The sequence below is a fragment of the Ursus maritimus genome, unplaced genomic scaffold (assembly GCF_017311325.1).
Source record: "Ursus maritimus isolate PB19 unplaced genomic scaffold, ASM1731132v1 scaffold_13, whole genome shotgun sequence".
NCBI lineage: Eukaryota > Metazoa > Chordata > Mammalia > Carnivora > Ursidae > Ursus > Ursus maritimus.
The window spans coordinates 33,038,032-33,053,675 of NW_024423675.1; the positions used below are offsets into that span (position 1 = coordinate 33,038,032).

Sequence of the window (15,644 nt, forward strand, 5' to 3'; positions counted from 1 at the left end):
TCTCAAAAGTTCTTATAATTTTGAGCTCAAACTTACAAAATATGTGGGAATTAAATAACCTATTGATTATGCATAGAGCAGATAACACAGAAATTTCTGTTGCATTAAAAGGGAACTTCAAGACCTTTCTACTGTCTGTTTTACAACAAGGAATTTATATTTTGTGGTTAAAATAATGCACACATGCACATCAAAAACAAAGTTCTTTATTTAAATGTCTATGGGAAGATAAATGGAATATAAGATAATGCCAGGAATCTTCCAGTTAATGGTAACTGGTTGAAAATATACACTTATTTATATTTTATCCCTAAACTCCTATAGTGATATTAAAGAATAAAAAAATATAAACTAACAGTAAAAGAGAATAGGAGAGTGGGGAAAAGGACAGTTTTCAGAAGATAGAAAGTAGATGGAGGATTGGCAAGTGACTTAGCAGAGTAGAAAAACCTAGTTTATGAACATGTGGAGAAAGGTTCCAATGTACAGATTTGACCTATAAAGCCCTTCAAAAATCAGGATTTAGAAGTAGGCAGAGTGTGTGAGGCACAGGACTGAAAATGGGAATGGACTGAATAATCTGTTCAGGGAGAAATTGGACTGCCCCAGGTTCTTCCTTTAATTTATAAAGCCAGGCTTCTCCTCTGGACAAGTGAGACTCCAGACACAGGCAAGCATGGGCTAAATTTCTGAACACATTAGGATTAATTTAAAGACTGCATACTGAAAGGGAAAAAAAAGTGCATACAATGTAGCAAAACCAGCAACTCCTTCCCAGTTCAGCCCAAGCATTCTGTGGTCTGGTGCTTACCCAACCCATTAGTAGACTGGAGGACCCAGAACAAAGTCTTACAGATTCATACAGATCCAGCATTTGGAAGGCACTGCCCGGTCATCATATGTGAAGGATACTGACTACTACACTAATGCATAATAACAGCCACACAAGCTTTACTTTCTCCTCTTGGATATGAAAGAACAACCAGGGATCCCCAGACTTTTAAGGAAAGACTCCCAACAGGAAAGTCAGAGACAAAATTAAACAAACATAACAAAAAATCTTCAGGACATTCCTACCAGCTGTTCCCTCTGCTGGGAATGCTTTTCCCTATCTTTGCTCTGTTCAGTCCTATACTTCATTCAGGACTCTCTCTCTCTCTATTTAAAGATTTTATTTATTTATTTGAGAGAGAGAGTGAGAGAGACGACAAGCAGGGGAGAGGTGGGAGGGGAAGGGGCAAAGGGAGAAGCAGACTCCCCACTGAGCAGGGAGCCCTTTGCCGGTGCTGTACTCCATCCCAGGGCCCTGGGATCATGACCTAAGCCAAGGCAGATGCTTAACTGACTGAGCCACCCAAGCATCCCATTCAGGACTCTCTTAACACAAAATAAGCTTTTTTTTACCATTATATTTAAGATAGCTTTACACTCCCCCCCATGACTCAATTCGCAGTTATCCTGTTTCTTTACTTGAATTTATTTTTCTCCATATGTTAATTGCTACACTGATATTTTTATATATTTATGTATGTGTTATTCATTTTCCCTACTGCATGATGAACTCTCATAAAGGCAGGAATGTTGCATATGGCACATAGTAGATGCTTGATAATTATTGTATTATTTACTTATTTATCTACTTATTGGTTTAGTAAAAATAATTAACTCAGATAAAACAAAACCAATATGGGAAACACAATTTTTAAAAAATAATAATTCAGAAAACTATGAAAAGTTATAGCCCAGAAACAATTAAAAAATATTAGGCATACAAAAGCAATAATTAGAGAAGAATAACTCTTAAAAATTCAAAATATTAAAAATAAAATATATAGTTCAACATAACACTGCAAGGAGTTGGTAAAGAAAATCTCCAAGAGTCAAGAGAAATGTAAGATATGAAAAATGGGAAAGAAAAGGTAAGAATGTAAGAGGTCAATCCTGGAAGTCAAATGTCTGACTAACAGAAATTTCTATAGTAACAGAAAAAGTAGAAAGAAGGGAACAATTTAAGATGAACTGCAAGAATGTTTTCTGGAATGGAAGGAACAGTCTCATGATTGAAAGGCCCTCCAAATGCTTTATGAACTAAATGAAAAAAAAAAAAGCCATCAAAGTATTGCTTATAGAATTTCAGAACCTGAAGCCAAAAGATTTTCTACTTATATAAACTTCAAAAATATCATATGGAACCAAAATAAGTTGGAGGGTATACACATTTTACACATTTTATTTTATTTTTTTCATTCTAAATTTATTATTTGAGTATAGTTGGCACACAATGTTACATTAGTTTCAGGTGTACAATATAGTGATTAAACAACTCTATACATTATGCTGTGCTCACGACAAGTTTAGCTACCATCTGTCACCATACAACACTATTACAATACCATTGATTATATTCCCTATATTGTACCTTTTACTCCCAAGACTTATTCACTCCATAACTGGAAGCCTGTATCTCCTACTACCCTTCACCCATTTTGCTCATCCCACCCATTCACCTTCCCTCTGGCAGCCATCAGTTCTCTGTATTTACAAGTCCGTTTCTGCTTTTTTGTTTGTTTGTTTATTCATTTGTTTTAGTTTTTTAGGTTCCACGTGAGTGAATATACACATTTTAAAGCCTAAAAACAGTATTTTATATTATTAATGAATGTATAAACATTTAATAAAACTATGAAAAACTTTCATGAGAATATTAATCCAAAATCATGATAGTAATCATCTATGAAGGAGAGAGGGAAATAATATTTAGGAGGAGTACAGAGATAGCATTGTTTATATTTATAAAATTTTATTTAAAAAATAACAGCAAGCAAATATAGCATAAGGTTTAATGAGTCTGAGTGATGGGTATAATGATTTTGCTGTACATACCCTCTACACTTTTCAAAGTTTTTGAAATATTTCACTATTGAAAACAAAATAATGTAAGAGATCAGAAAAAAGAAAACAGGTTACATAAAAAATTGCAGGAAACAAAATGGTATCAGGTTTCTAAACTGTTATAACAGAAACCAGAAGATAATGGAGAAATATTCACCCACTCTGAGAGGAAATCATCTTCAACCAAGAAGCATATATCCAGCCAAAATATCAATCAATTAATATAAAATCTTAATGAAATCACGTAAGGCTTAACATCATTCACCTATTCTTAGGAAACTAGTGAATTTTGTACTCTGTGAAACAAGGAAGAAAACCTAGTAAGAGACTTGAGAGCTGTTAAGAAAAATTGCACTGGACAATTGTTAAAAATAGCAAGACACGTTTTCTTAACCGCTATGGTAGGGAAGAGAGATGTCAGTACAGAACTGAGCTCAACTCCAAGTGAAACAGGCAAGAAAGATTTTATTTATGAATTTTGCAACAGGGGACAGAACTTAAATTCAATTCCACTGAAACAAAAGTTGGGAGGATTCGTAAATGCTGGGCTGAGCTAATGGAAAAGTACCTGAGGGCATTGTGGGGGAGGTTAGTCAATGTGATTAGGCCATCTGTGTTTGTTAATTGTTTCTTCTCAGAGTTAGGCTTCTACCCATCCACAGAGACTGAGAGATAACGATGCTATCTTTCTTGACAATTACATTTCAAAGAAATGGCTCCCAGGGCCTTGAGAAAGACATTCCTGAGTTTTAGAAAATTTACATCTTGAAGGAGCAAAGGAAGAATTTATAATTGCAAGTTTTCTAAAGAAAATGTTCTTAGGAAAGTGAGGTCAAGGCCTGTATTCAGGAAGAAACCTAAGTTTAGTCAAAAGTTTAGTCAAAGTGATGGCAATATTGAGGTCATCTTAGTCAAATACAGGCAACTGGGGAATCCAACATAAGAAAGAACTAATGATATTAAGTGAAGTCCAATGTCTAAATTTATGCATCAATTGCATAGAGCCTGATGAGAGCAGAAGCCTGTGGGATTCCAGTTCAGAGGTCTCCAGGAAAAAACAGACAAAAAAGGAATCTATTGGTTCTAAAGTGTTAGACCATGTAGAAGTTAATATTGAATGAGTTTTACAGTTCTGTTGGTCAGTTTAAAAAAAATTAGTGATAGAAACAGTACAGAAAGACAGTGGAAAATATGCCACAAAAATGTAAAGAAATCAATAACAGATAACTGGGAAATCCCCAAATACTTGGTAATTAAAGGTATATTTCTAAATAACACATGGATCAAAAAAGAAATCTCAAAAGAAGCTCAAACTTATTTTGAATAAATTAAATGAAAATACAATATATCAAGCTATGCAATGCAGTGAAAGCTGTGCTTAGAAGGAAATTTACAGAATTGAATGCGTATATTAGAAAAGAAGAAAGATCTAAAATCAATAACCAAGCTTCTATCTTAAGGTACTGGGAAAAGCAGGGCAAATTAAATCCAAAGTAAACAGAAAGAAAAGAAATAATAAAAATTAGAGCAGAAATAAAGTCCAAAACTGGAAAAGAATGGAGAAAATCAGTTAAATCAAAAGCTGGTTCTTTAAAAAGATGAATAAAATTGATAAGCCTTTAGCCACACTAAGAAAAAATTAAAGAAGACACAAATTACTAATATCAGAAATAGACGAGGGGACATCACTACAGATCCCATTAACGTTGAAAGGATAATAAAGGAATATGATTAACTCTATGCTCACAAATTTAATAACCTAGATAATCTAGACAGATTCCTTCAAAGACACAATCTACCAAAACTGACACAAGAAGAAATAGACAATTTTAATAGGCCTATATCTATTAAAGAAATTGAATCAATAATTAATAACTTTCCAAAACAGAAAATACCAGGCTCAAATGGGTTCACTGGTAAATCTACCAAACATTTAAGAAATCATACCAATTTTCCACAATCTCTTCCAGAAGATAGAAGCAGATGGAAAACTTTCTAACTCAGTCCATGAAGCAAGCATTAACCTAATACCAAAACCAGACACAGACATTACAGGAGATGAAAACTACAGCTCAATACCTCTTACAAATATAGATGCAAATAGCTTTGACAAAATATTAGCAAAATGAATCCAACAATGTACGAAAAGAATTACACACCACAACCAAGATGAATTTAAGTCAGATATTGAAGACAGGTTCAACATTCAACAATCTGTTAATGTAATCAGAAAGTGTAGACACTTTTTGTTTGGCCATTTGCAGGTAGCTCCACCCACAGGCTTTCTTTTAAGATTTATCCGGCCTGAGCCAGAAGCTAGTCTGCTGTATCTCCCAGGTTGCAAGCCTTTGTCAATAGACTGGAAAGAAAATTTACTCACTCCCTCCATGGAGATCACGTGACTCATTCCATAGCTCACTCCAGAGGACTCATCCTTTCAATCTCTAAACCCCCGGCCACTTCAGCTGAACCCTTTCAGGCATTCGGTGTGAGTGAGTGTTCAAGGTCACAAAACCTGATTTAAGATAATTTCTATGCAGCATCTACCTAGTTAATCCAATACCTCATTCTGGCGTGAGAATACTTGGTATTTATTATCTTGTAGCACTATCACTGAGAGTGAACTAATTCCATTTTCTACCACTGACCCTCTCTGTTAGGATTCATCTTCCCTTGATTTACTGTGTAACAGAATGTGTTTGTTTCCTTTTAGTCATTCTCTTTCTGGAAGACAGCATGTGTCTGTGTGCTATTAATAGCTCTATGCTTGTGTGTGTGATTATAAGCTCTCTAAGTGCAGAAATCTACATTCTATTCCATTTATAGCTACACATTACCTAACATGCTGAACTTCATCTGAAGAGTTGTTGACTTACTATCTCCACCCTGGAAGAATTTCTAATATTTCCTAAGAAATATTATGAACAACAAATATTGTGTTTTATTGACTAAAGATCTTACAAATTTTAGCTTTAGCCACATTATGTTAAATTTTGCCAAATTGAAGTACAGCTTTAATATTTAAATGTGTAAAAGGGAAATATTCAGAGGTTGAAAAAGTAGCTGATTTAAAATAAGATGAACTTCACATGATTAGATAGTTTAAATCACTCCTTTTGTAATATTTTAAGTCCCCACAAGTAAGGGCTCTTCAGTGCTACAAATAATGTCAGTCATTGATAATTTTACTAATAAATATTTTTATTTATGTTATTGTAGTCAAGCAAACTTCATAAATAGAATCTATAGACACATAACTTTCAAGCGGAACTAATAGTTTTACTTGGGATGCTTCCTTTCTGTCCATAAAATACGGTGAGGGGAGGGGGAAAAAACCACATTTCCCATTGGAACACTCCAAGTCAGTCCCAAAAAGCTGACTAACATTTATAAAGTAATTCTCATCCTTATAAATTACCTTGTTGCAGGAAACAGACCTTATCCTGACTTTTAATATTTCAATGCACCGATCTTGGTGGATGGAGAATGGACCAGGATGTACGGTGACTTCAGTGACACCTGCACCAGACTGGGCCCCAGAAGACCATCGCTACATCACAGTCTCAGGGTGTTTTCTGGAGTACCAGTACATAGAAGTGGCTCACAGTTCCCTCCAGATTGTCCTCGCAGTAAGTGTTGACCGCCAACCACTCCTAGTGCTTCTGGAATTGTTTTATTTCCCTGCAAATTTAATGCACACAAATGGAATCTGGATAAAGTGTGGCTATTTGCTTTTTTCTAATTAAGGCCCCGTTCTGTAGGGATTTGTCAGGTTAAACCAGGGCGTAGTAAAATGTCATCAATCAGTAAATCAGTAAGTAGGCTTTGGCATCTTCAGCATTTTATATAAGAAATCCAACCAGTCAAGGTTTGATCATTTGGCTTTTGGTAAATAAGACTTTTCCAAAGATTCCTGCAGAAAGATCAGAGAGTCTTCACAACTAACATGCTACAGTGCCTAAATTTATAAGATTTCAATGTACATTTTTCCTCAAGTACTTCTTTCTGCCTGTGCTTCTAGCCCTGGGAATTCTCCTCTCCGTTTGCCCATATTCTTCTTCCCAGATTTTGCCAAAGTACAATGCATCACCTTCTATCATTTCCCTGCTTTTTCAAAACAATTCAGCTTTTCATAAATTCTACTTCTAGGACTATCATGCCTACATTTTTCATAGTATTAAACTGATCAATACCCCTCCTTCTACCAGGGGACGTTAGGAGTTTGTATTTGTATACAGTATTTATAGAGCATATTTGTATAATATATGTCTGTTATATAAAACATATTATTTTGTGGGGCATCTGGGTGGCTTGGTTGGTTGAGTGCCCCACTCTTGATTTTGGCTCAGGTCACGATCTCAGGTTATGGGGTAGATCCCCGGCTAAGGCTCTCTGATAAGCAGGGAGTCTGCTGGGGATTCTCTCTCTCCCTCTCCCTCTGCCCCTCCCCTGACTCATGCTCTCTCTTTCTCTCTCAAATAAATAAATAAATAAATCTTTTTAAAAAATGTATTATTTTATGTTGTATCACTATGACAAAGAGATTAAATAAACACATCCTTTTCTCAAGAAGGATTTTTACTAAGGCTAAATGTGTAATTTTGTAGGATTTATAAAGGCAACTTTATTATACGTGTCTCCATCTATTTCTTACATATCCTATATGTACAGATCTACATATATTTTTCTTAGACTCCATGTAGATCTGAAACCACTGTGCATAGCCTTAAGATTGTTAATGACAAATAATGCAAATAGAATCTGCTTTTTGAGTCTTTCTTCAGTCAATTACTTTGGAAATGATGTTAACTCACAATTCTTAAATAATGAGACATAACACGTTCTGGATAGAATGGCATCAATTAGTTCACATAAAATTCTTCTGGAACTAATAAAACCATGTGAATGTCTATGTATTAGATTATGTAACTAATATATAGTTACTAATTTTTTAAATGAAGAATGTATATATACACTCACACATACATACACATACACACACATAAATTACAGCAGGCTAAGTATTCTGTGCTCGTAAACATTACTAAATCCTTGTGACTAAAAACCGTAAAGGGTTATTCTTGTGGGTCGGTAGAAAGTTCTGCCGATCACTGTCAGTAAGAAAACAAGGCTGGTGGGGCAGCCGCCACCTCAGTCATCGTGGGTCGCCACGCCAGGGAGCACAGGTCGATCTGGAGTATCTACACCAGCACAAAAATGCTTCTCCCTGAGAAGAGAAGATCATTGTTCACAGTCCATTGTCTAGAACTAATCACACAGTCCCACCCAACCGCAAAATGGCCAAGAAGAAGGGAGAATGTAAATTTTGGGAGATCAGCATAAATTATTTCCACAGTATTTGAATTATGTTTTGGCTAAAGCATTGAGTGATCTCCCTTGAATATGTGCAACCGGAGACCCTTCTTAACAAACACACCCTTCTACAACACTCTTAAACTCTAAAACTGTTCATTTTAATTATCTTGAAGTAAAACTAAGTTAGATTTGATGGGATGGAAAAAGTAATTTCATTATTTAAAATCCATTTGGATGAAGTATTCATTCTTACAAAGGAAAAATAACACGTTTCTGGCATTTGGGGACAGATAATATATTAGAGGGGGATTTTAGATAAAACATCCCTTCATTGGAAGTCCCTTTTTTACTGTACCCACGCATTTTGGAAAACTCCCACTTCTAGGTCAAGGATGCTGTAAGGGTATAGTTTATGTGCATGGATACTTACATGTGACTGTTTTAGGGAGTTAGTTGAATTAATGTGTGTATGTATAAACTATATTCATAGATTTATTATACCCACATAAAATTTTGGCACGCAGGTAATCTGCATAAATAAATAAATAAATAAATAAATAAATAAATAAAGGACATGAGGCTGACATGCTGCCCAAAGTAAAATCATCTGTAAATGCCAAGTGGCTAGAATGCAAAGATGGAAGGAGTGCCCCGAAGAGCAGATGTGACTGATAATTCAATCTACTGGCTCTCACTGCTGTCTGCATTGTCCCTATTTGAGTAGAGAAATAGTCTGAGCAAGCCATCACAGAATGTGGTATCTTTACTTCTCCCCTTTCCACCTGTTCGTCCTCCCGGCGGCGCATTTTTCTTTGGCAATGCTGACTGTGGATCACCTGAGAGTCAGTTAGCAACAGTGTACCCAAGCCAGTTACCTGGAGCATTTTCAAAACCCTTTTTGTCTTTGGGCTTGCTGTTGTCTAGCCAGCCTCAGGCTGAAAGCATCTGCTGTGCAGAAAACCTAGCATATCTTAACTAGAGTTTTAGAATGGAAACCAAAATGGGACTTACCGTGAACAATTTTTTCTGCCTACTAATTGGAAGCCTGCCAACTAGATTTTTCTATAGTCATTCTGATCACTTCTACTATCCTGATTAAGAGATGAAATGGTGTCTTCAATCTATGCTCCTCCCCTTTTCATGTTACCCAAATAATCCCCCAGACAATCCAACATTCAACTCAGTCGGGTCCGGTGAACCCTTCCTGAGTGCTTGTCCCCTGCTGGCATCTTGAGAAACAAATGACAGGATCCCTGACCTTGACAATGTCACAAATCAAAAATAGGGTGAGATTCTTCCTTAGAATACAAACCGGGTACAAATAGGTATATTTTGGGGACATGGTAGACAGAGAATACAGTTTGTGCAGTTTCTGGAGTAATGTCTTCTTAGCTCCACCTCGTTTTCTGTAAAGTCAGCTAACTTCCTGTTCTCCTTGCTTCCACCAGTCTTTGAAGCCGCCCTCTCTTCCAGGATGTCTGGCTGGGATCTGCTTTCCCAAACTGCTCTCTCCCAGCTACTGCTCTTGACTCACTCCAAATCTCTCTAGCTCATTTCCTCCAACTTCACCCAGCCTTTTCTTCACAGATTCCTGACCCCTGGCAATCCTGTCGGTCTGTTGTTCGATTTTCTGCCAATCAACTCCTAGCTGATTTGGAAATTAGCATTCACAAAGCCCACCTTTGCAATGCACATACATAAGATATCTTCCATCTACAGCCAAAGGAAGACGAGTATAATACCCACATAATTGGGAAGAGGGGCTATTAATCACACAGCCTCCAGCCGAGCAGAGAGGACCGCCAGAACACCGTAATGATGAGCCAGGTGTGAGACTTCTAGCCTTCTCCTCCTTTAGTAGCATTTTCTTCTAGTTAGTATCAGATATCGCATTTAAAAGGAATACAGGTGTGCACAGCTTTAATAAAACAACAACAACAACAACAAAACCCACACTTACAAAATAGATCAAGTAAATATGTATGGAGAGCCAGGGAGGAGATGAACTACAGAGATGGTGTTGTTCGCATTACAAAAGAATTAAGCCGATTTCTTCAAACGACATGTGATTGCAACTGCCTGGTTTACAAAATGTGTTCACAGGAATTAAATCTTTAGATTTGCGTCACAGTCCTGTGAGGCTGCAAAACAGGTGAAAAGCCTTTCCCAAGATGTCTTAGCTAGTAAATAGGGAGGATGGACTTGCTGACCCAAGTGTTCCTCTGATACCAAGGCTAGGAATGAGACTGCAGCCTGAGAGCCAGCAGCAACTGGTTAAAAATGGATTCCTGAAACCCCCAAATTCAGAGTTCTTCAGTGGCAACGAAAGCCATGATTAATTAGCCATGTCTGCCGTGGGGGAGGGGAGTGGAGGTGTGTGTACCTCACTTCCCATGACCAACAGGATGAACGTGGAAATGTAAATAAATGAAGCTTTAAGGAAAAATATTTATAGCAGTAAGGAAGTAACTTTATGTTTTAAAATATATGTTACAGTTTCAAATAAAACATTGGAAACAAAACAAAAAAAAACAGAAACAAATACTTAATCCCTCTTTTTTCTGATTCCCTCCAGAGGACCAATATCTCTAAATTTAAGCTAAGCCTCTCCAACCAAAATTGCTGGGTTTTGTTTTCCTTAATTTCCTTTACTTCCAACACACTTCTAAGTTCACAGCAGATTGATTAATATTTTTAGGATACCAGCAGAGGATACTGGTAAAAACGTTAATAAGCTTACTATTTTCCACAACTATAAAAATTGGCTAAGGAACCATATACAAATTAACAGGAACATCATAAATGACTTTAGAAAAGGTTCTAATACCTGGTGTGCTGTTCATAGCTAAAAACAGGATCACTATCAAGTTCATCCTTCAGTCATGTCTATTCCCTATTCAGAAAACTTTGTATTTTTTAGAATACGTAAAATAATGGAAATCATTGTTTAACAGATGGTAAAAAAAATTTTTTTGAAGATAAAATGTGCCTTCACATGGATGGAGCCACAGATGTTTCCAATTATTCCCAGTTAATGATATATATTTGATATTTGGCTTGTTAAGACTTGCTTGGGAATAGCATTGGTGAGGACTTTTCAAGACTTCAAAAGACTTTATCCAAGTTAATCTGGGATTGTGCTGGGAATGGCACAGGAATATTTCTTTGGACGTTGATGGAGTGCATGGTGCATGGACGAAAGTGAGTTGCCTTATTGCTCACACTGCACTTTGATGCCTTCTTTAATCTGGGAAAGACATATTCACAAAGATTTTGGTGGTCGAAGATTTGGGTCCTGATTTTAACGTAGCTTGTGACATTGCTCTTCAAGTGGTAAATAGTAAATCTGAGTGACGAACTTGCATTGTTTTGAAGGGATGCATGTTTTTAAATGAAAGAAGGTGAATTTCAAGTCACGGTGGTATTCAAATTTCATTGTATGGGTTTCAAAGACTAATATGGCTCTTTAAAAGATATTAATATTTATAATATGCCCAAATAAATAGCCCTTTTGCAACTATTCAAAGTAATGACGAGGGGGTGCCTGACTGGCTCAGTCAGTCGAGTATGGGATTCTTGATCTCTGGGTCATGAGTTGGGTATAGAAATTAAAAAATAATAATAAAATGCATTTTTTAAAAAAATTAAAAATGATGAAAAATATCAAGCATCAATTTCAAATGTACAGAGCTTTTAAGTGGATTATTAAAAATTCTTTCAGGTTATATGGGAGTGGAAATGCTTAAAGGCATTTAAGTATCAAATTACTCTAAAACAGTGGTTCTTAATGCTGGCTGAGAATAGAAATTATTTACTCACTTGTTTAAAGGATTACCATAAACATGACCCACTTCTGGAAATTCTGTGCCCTTAAGGCTTGAGGTAGGACCTAGGTGGGTGTCATTTTGAAAATTTTCACCAGAAATATCAGTGCCTTCCCTTTCTTTTCACTACTGATCCCTCTATTGTCCTGAATTGCTCAGAAACACATGGTGTGTGGTCAAAAAAAAAAAAAAAAAAAAGATTCTGTAATACTAAAATGGTACCAGAGCTGCAGTTGCTCCATCAACTCCTGGAAATGACTTTGAGAGTCATTTCCCTTCCAGGATTGCAGAGTCTACCCTGTGATCAAGTACTGAATCTGTGAACCGAGTCTGTGTCTGCCGTACCTCCACACCAAAGAGTGAGTGAGTGTGGAGCCCAAACTGAGTCTTCTGATTCCTAGTCCAGCGTCCATGACTCTACAACAGTTTTCTTCTTAGGACAGAATTGCTTGCTGCCTGTGATGGAAATGGACAGAATAACAAGCACTCGGTTGCTTTCCTAGGTCCTAGGATGGTCAACAGCTTTGCCGCTTGGCTTTGAATGTCATACATGCTGCCCAACTCTAGTTCTCCTGGGTTCTCAGACACATAGACCTACTTGTCAAAAGGTAGTAATAAGAAATGAAATAAATGTGATTTATCTTTCTGTAACATCAGAATAATTTATACAAATATCACAAAAATATGGGAAGAAGAACCAAATCGCCATTTCGAACACAGGATTTTTCCAATGACAAAAGTTACGGAAATCAGAGAATGAAGGCAATAAATAGCTCAGGAAAGGACATTTCTTGGCACAGTTGAGGGCTGCAAAACATATAAACAATAGTGCACAAATTAATTTTAGAGCCTGAACTGGGTTATTCCTATATAGTAAGAAATACCAAGATGTACTGATACTTCTGAAATGGGCACGTGTTTAACGTTCTAATCTACTCTCACTTCCTCTAGACAATAATAAAGACACTTTGACACTGTCACTCATAGCGTAGGACCCTGATGTCTTATCCACAATTATCAATCAAGTTTTCGTAAAAAATAAACCCTGAGTAATCCGTTCTCATGGTCTTTTATTTCTGAAAGGTGCCCTTGTAAATTAGTGAACAGTTCTGCGTGTCCACAAAGAAGCAGAGTACAAGAACTTGAATAGCCTCTAAAGTCAGATTAAGTCTAAGACATTTTTTGCTCTTAATATTCTCTGGTATTCCCTACATGCAAAGTCAGAAATATAAGGTAACATATTCACAGTCTGGGAGTAACAATCCTTAAATCTTACACTCAGCTGTATAATAAACTATTTTGTAATTATGAACTAAATGAGATAATTCTTAAGAAATTGCCTGAAAACAATAAAGGCAGTGTTATTTCTTTTCTCCTTAGCTCAGTATCTTCCACTGCTTATTGAGAATACTATGATTTTTTCAGATGAACTCACAGTGACATGCAAAAATGAACTAAATCTCACTAAGTTTACTCACTCCCCAGATACGCCTGTGATTCTTACAGCCAGTGTGATACTATTTAGTGTACCAACACACTAGCCTACACAGGGGCAAGTTTTATCCCATATCAACCATTATCATCAGTGTGCAATATCTGCTTTTCTACGTAATGTTTGAAGCACTTGCTTACCCCTGAAGCATAATATCCCTTGATCTGTGAGATGCTTAGCACACCCTGGACTACGAATGCCAGTTTATTTAAGATGATAGTGAGGATTATAAATTGCAACAAATTACCAAGAACCAGGTTTTCTTTGAAAGGTTTTCTTTGTACATGAACCATGTACAATTCCATTTCCTATATTTAATCTTATAATTATAAACTTAGCTCAGAATAAATAATAAGGTATATTAAATCAGAAGTTATTTCAGAAAAATAAGTATATGTAAATATAGTAAAATAGAGTAATTTTTGAAAAACATGACAAGCTATTGGCCTTGAACAAAGGGTTACCATCTTCCTTTGTAATATATAATATCATTGTCTTTTAGGATGTCTTTCCAGTCATGATCATTTATAATGATAAAAAGGTTTTAAGAAATAAGTCTTTGATGGCTATTTCCCTTTCACTGGAACTTCTAAACACAGTGGCAGGATAATAATAGTGGAATGTGTCAGTGTTTTCAAATAACAACAAGGCATTCTCAAAGGAAGCATGTAAAGACGGTTGATAATGACAGCTATAAAATGAGGGATAATTTATTGTTTAGCATGTTATACTTGAATGAAAAAGAATAAAAATATGGGCAAACACACTTAAGCTAAATAATGTTTACATAGTAGAAAAAGAGCCATCTGTAATGTTCCTCCTGTACCTTTTGTGTTTACCAATCCTATAAATAGGAGTTTAAACTCTACTATTCTCGACCCACACATTCTTCTAAACAATTGGGTATATGATGCCTGGTCTTCACTCTCCTCCTGCCTATTCCTGCCCTTACAGCATTATGGTTGCTTTTGCCCCAACTCTATCATTTGTTCCTCTCTGACCTTTGTTGTTCCTTTCTGACCTTCGTTGTGACTCTCAACCTATTGTCAAATTCCCTGAGAATCAAGACCAATTTTTTTTTTTTTTAGAAAAGCAAAAAACATTTTACTAAAACGTAAGATCTACCGAAGTTTCCAGACAAGCCATACAAAATGATCACAAGCTTCATGTTGAAGGAAGGATTCTACACTTGACAGCAAAGTCCGGTGTTATTAGTGAGGGCTGTGATGTTTGTTTAATGTTCCCATTTTGGTTCAAACAATCAAGCTTGTCCATGTACAGCATCTAAATAAAGTTAGACTTGGCTAGAGAGCATATTCTAAAGAACTAGTTAGCTGCTTTTAACCAATGCAATTAAAGCACCATAAAAAAAGGGGGAAAGGTTAGGGTTAGGGTTAGACCACAACTTTTTGCACACATATGTCTATCACTTGTAATTTCCTGCTAACTTTATTCACAATATTATATTGTTATGGTACCTAATGAGAAAGCTACTTGTCACCTGATGATTTTGGTTAATGCTAATGGCAAATATGGCTGCAAAGTCAAGGACTGAATTAGAGAGTATCATGCCTCCAAGGACATTTTGGTTTTCTTTATCTCTTCTTTTATTCTGAAATGTCTACCTTGCTGTCCTCTCCTTATTGATTCTTAGTCTCTCCACCTTTTAAGTTTAATCAGCTCCTTTCTTATCAGCAACTTTATAAATACAAATTGTTTCTTTTACCTCGAACTATCCGGTGTCTTCCAGTCATTTATCTTCACTTTTCCATCCATTTTCCATAACTGTATTGATTTCTTTCTTCATCACAGAATTATGGGCAGATTCTCTCTCTTTTTTCTAATTTCTAAATCTTACAAATGATATTTGCTGTAATTTTATACCATTCTCTTAGTTACATATCATGTTTAGGTTGATTTAGTCCTAATATATTATATCTGTTACAATGAAAATCAATTTTAAGTGAAATTATACTGTGAGGTACAAAAAATTTCCATGTCAGTGACCCAGCAGTTGTTCATGTATTCATTTTCAGCAATGTGCTTAGTTCACAAATTTAGGAAAGTCTGTGTTGCTTACAAATTAAAAGGCTCGAAACAAGTTGTCAAAGGAGGTTGAA

General features: G+C 36.0%; 1 protein-coding gene across 1 annotated transcript in view; it reads left to right on the forward strand.

The window, feature by feature from the left end:
• Nucleotides 1–15,644, forward strand: part of NKAIN2 (sodium/potassium transporting ATPase interacting 2) — a 431,619-nt gene that overhangs the window by 259,394 nt on the left and 156,581 nt on the right. Inside the window, exon 2 of the mRNA XM_008691247.2 lies at nucleotides 6,321–6,521. Coding sequence (XP_008689469.2) covers nucleotides 6,354–6,521 — 168 coding nt within the window. The 5' untranslated portion in view covers nucleotides 6,321–6,353. The remainder of the gene's footprint in view (nucleotides 1–6,320; nucleotides 6,522–15,644) is intronic.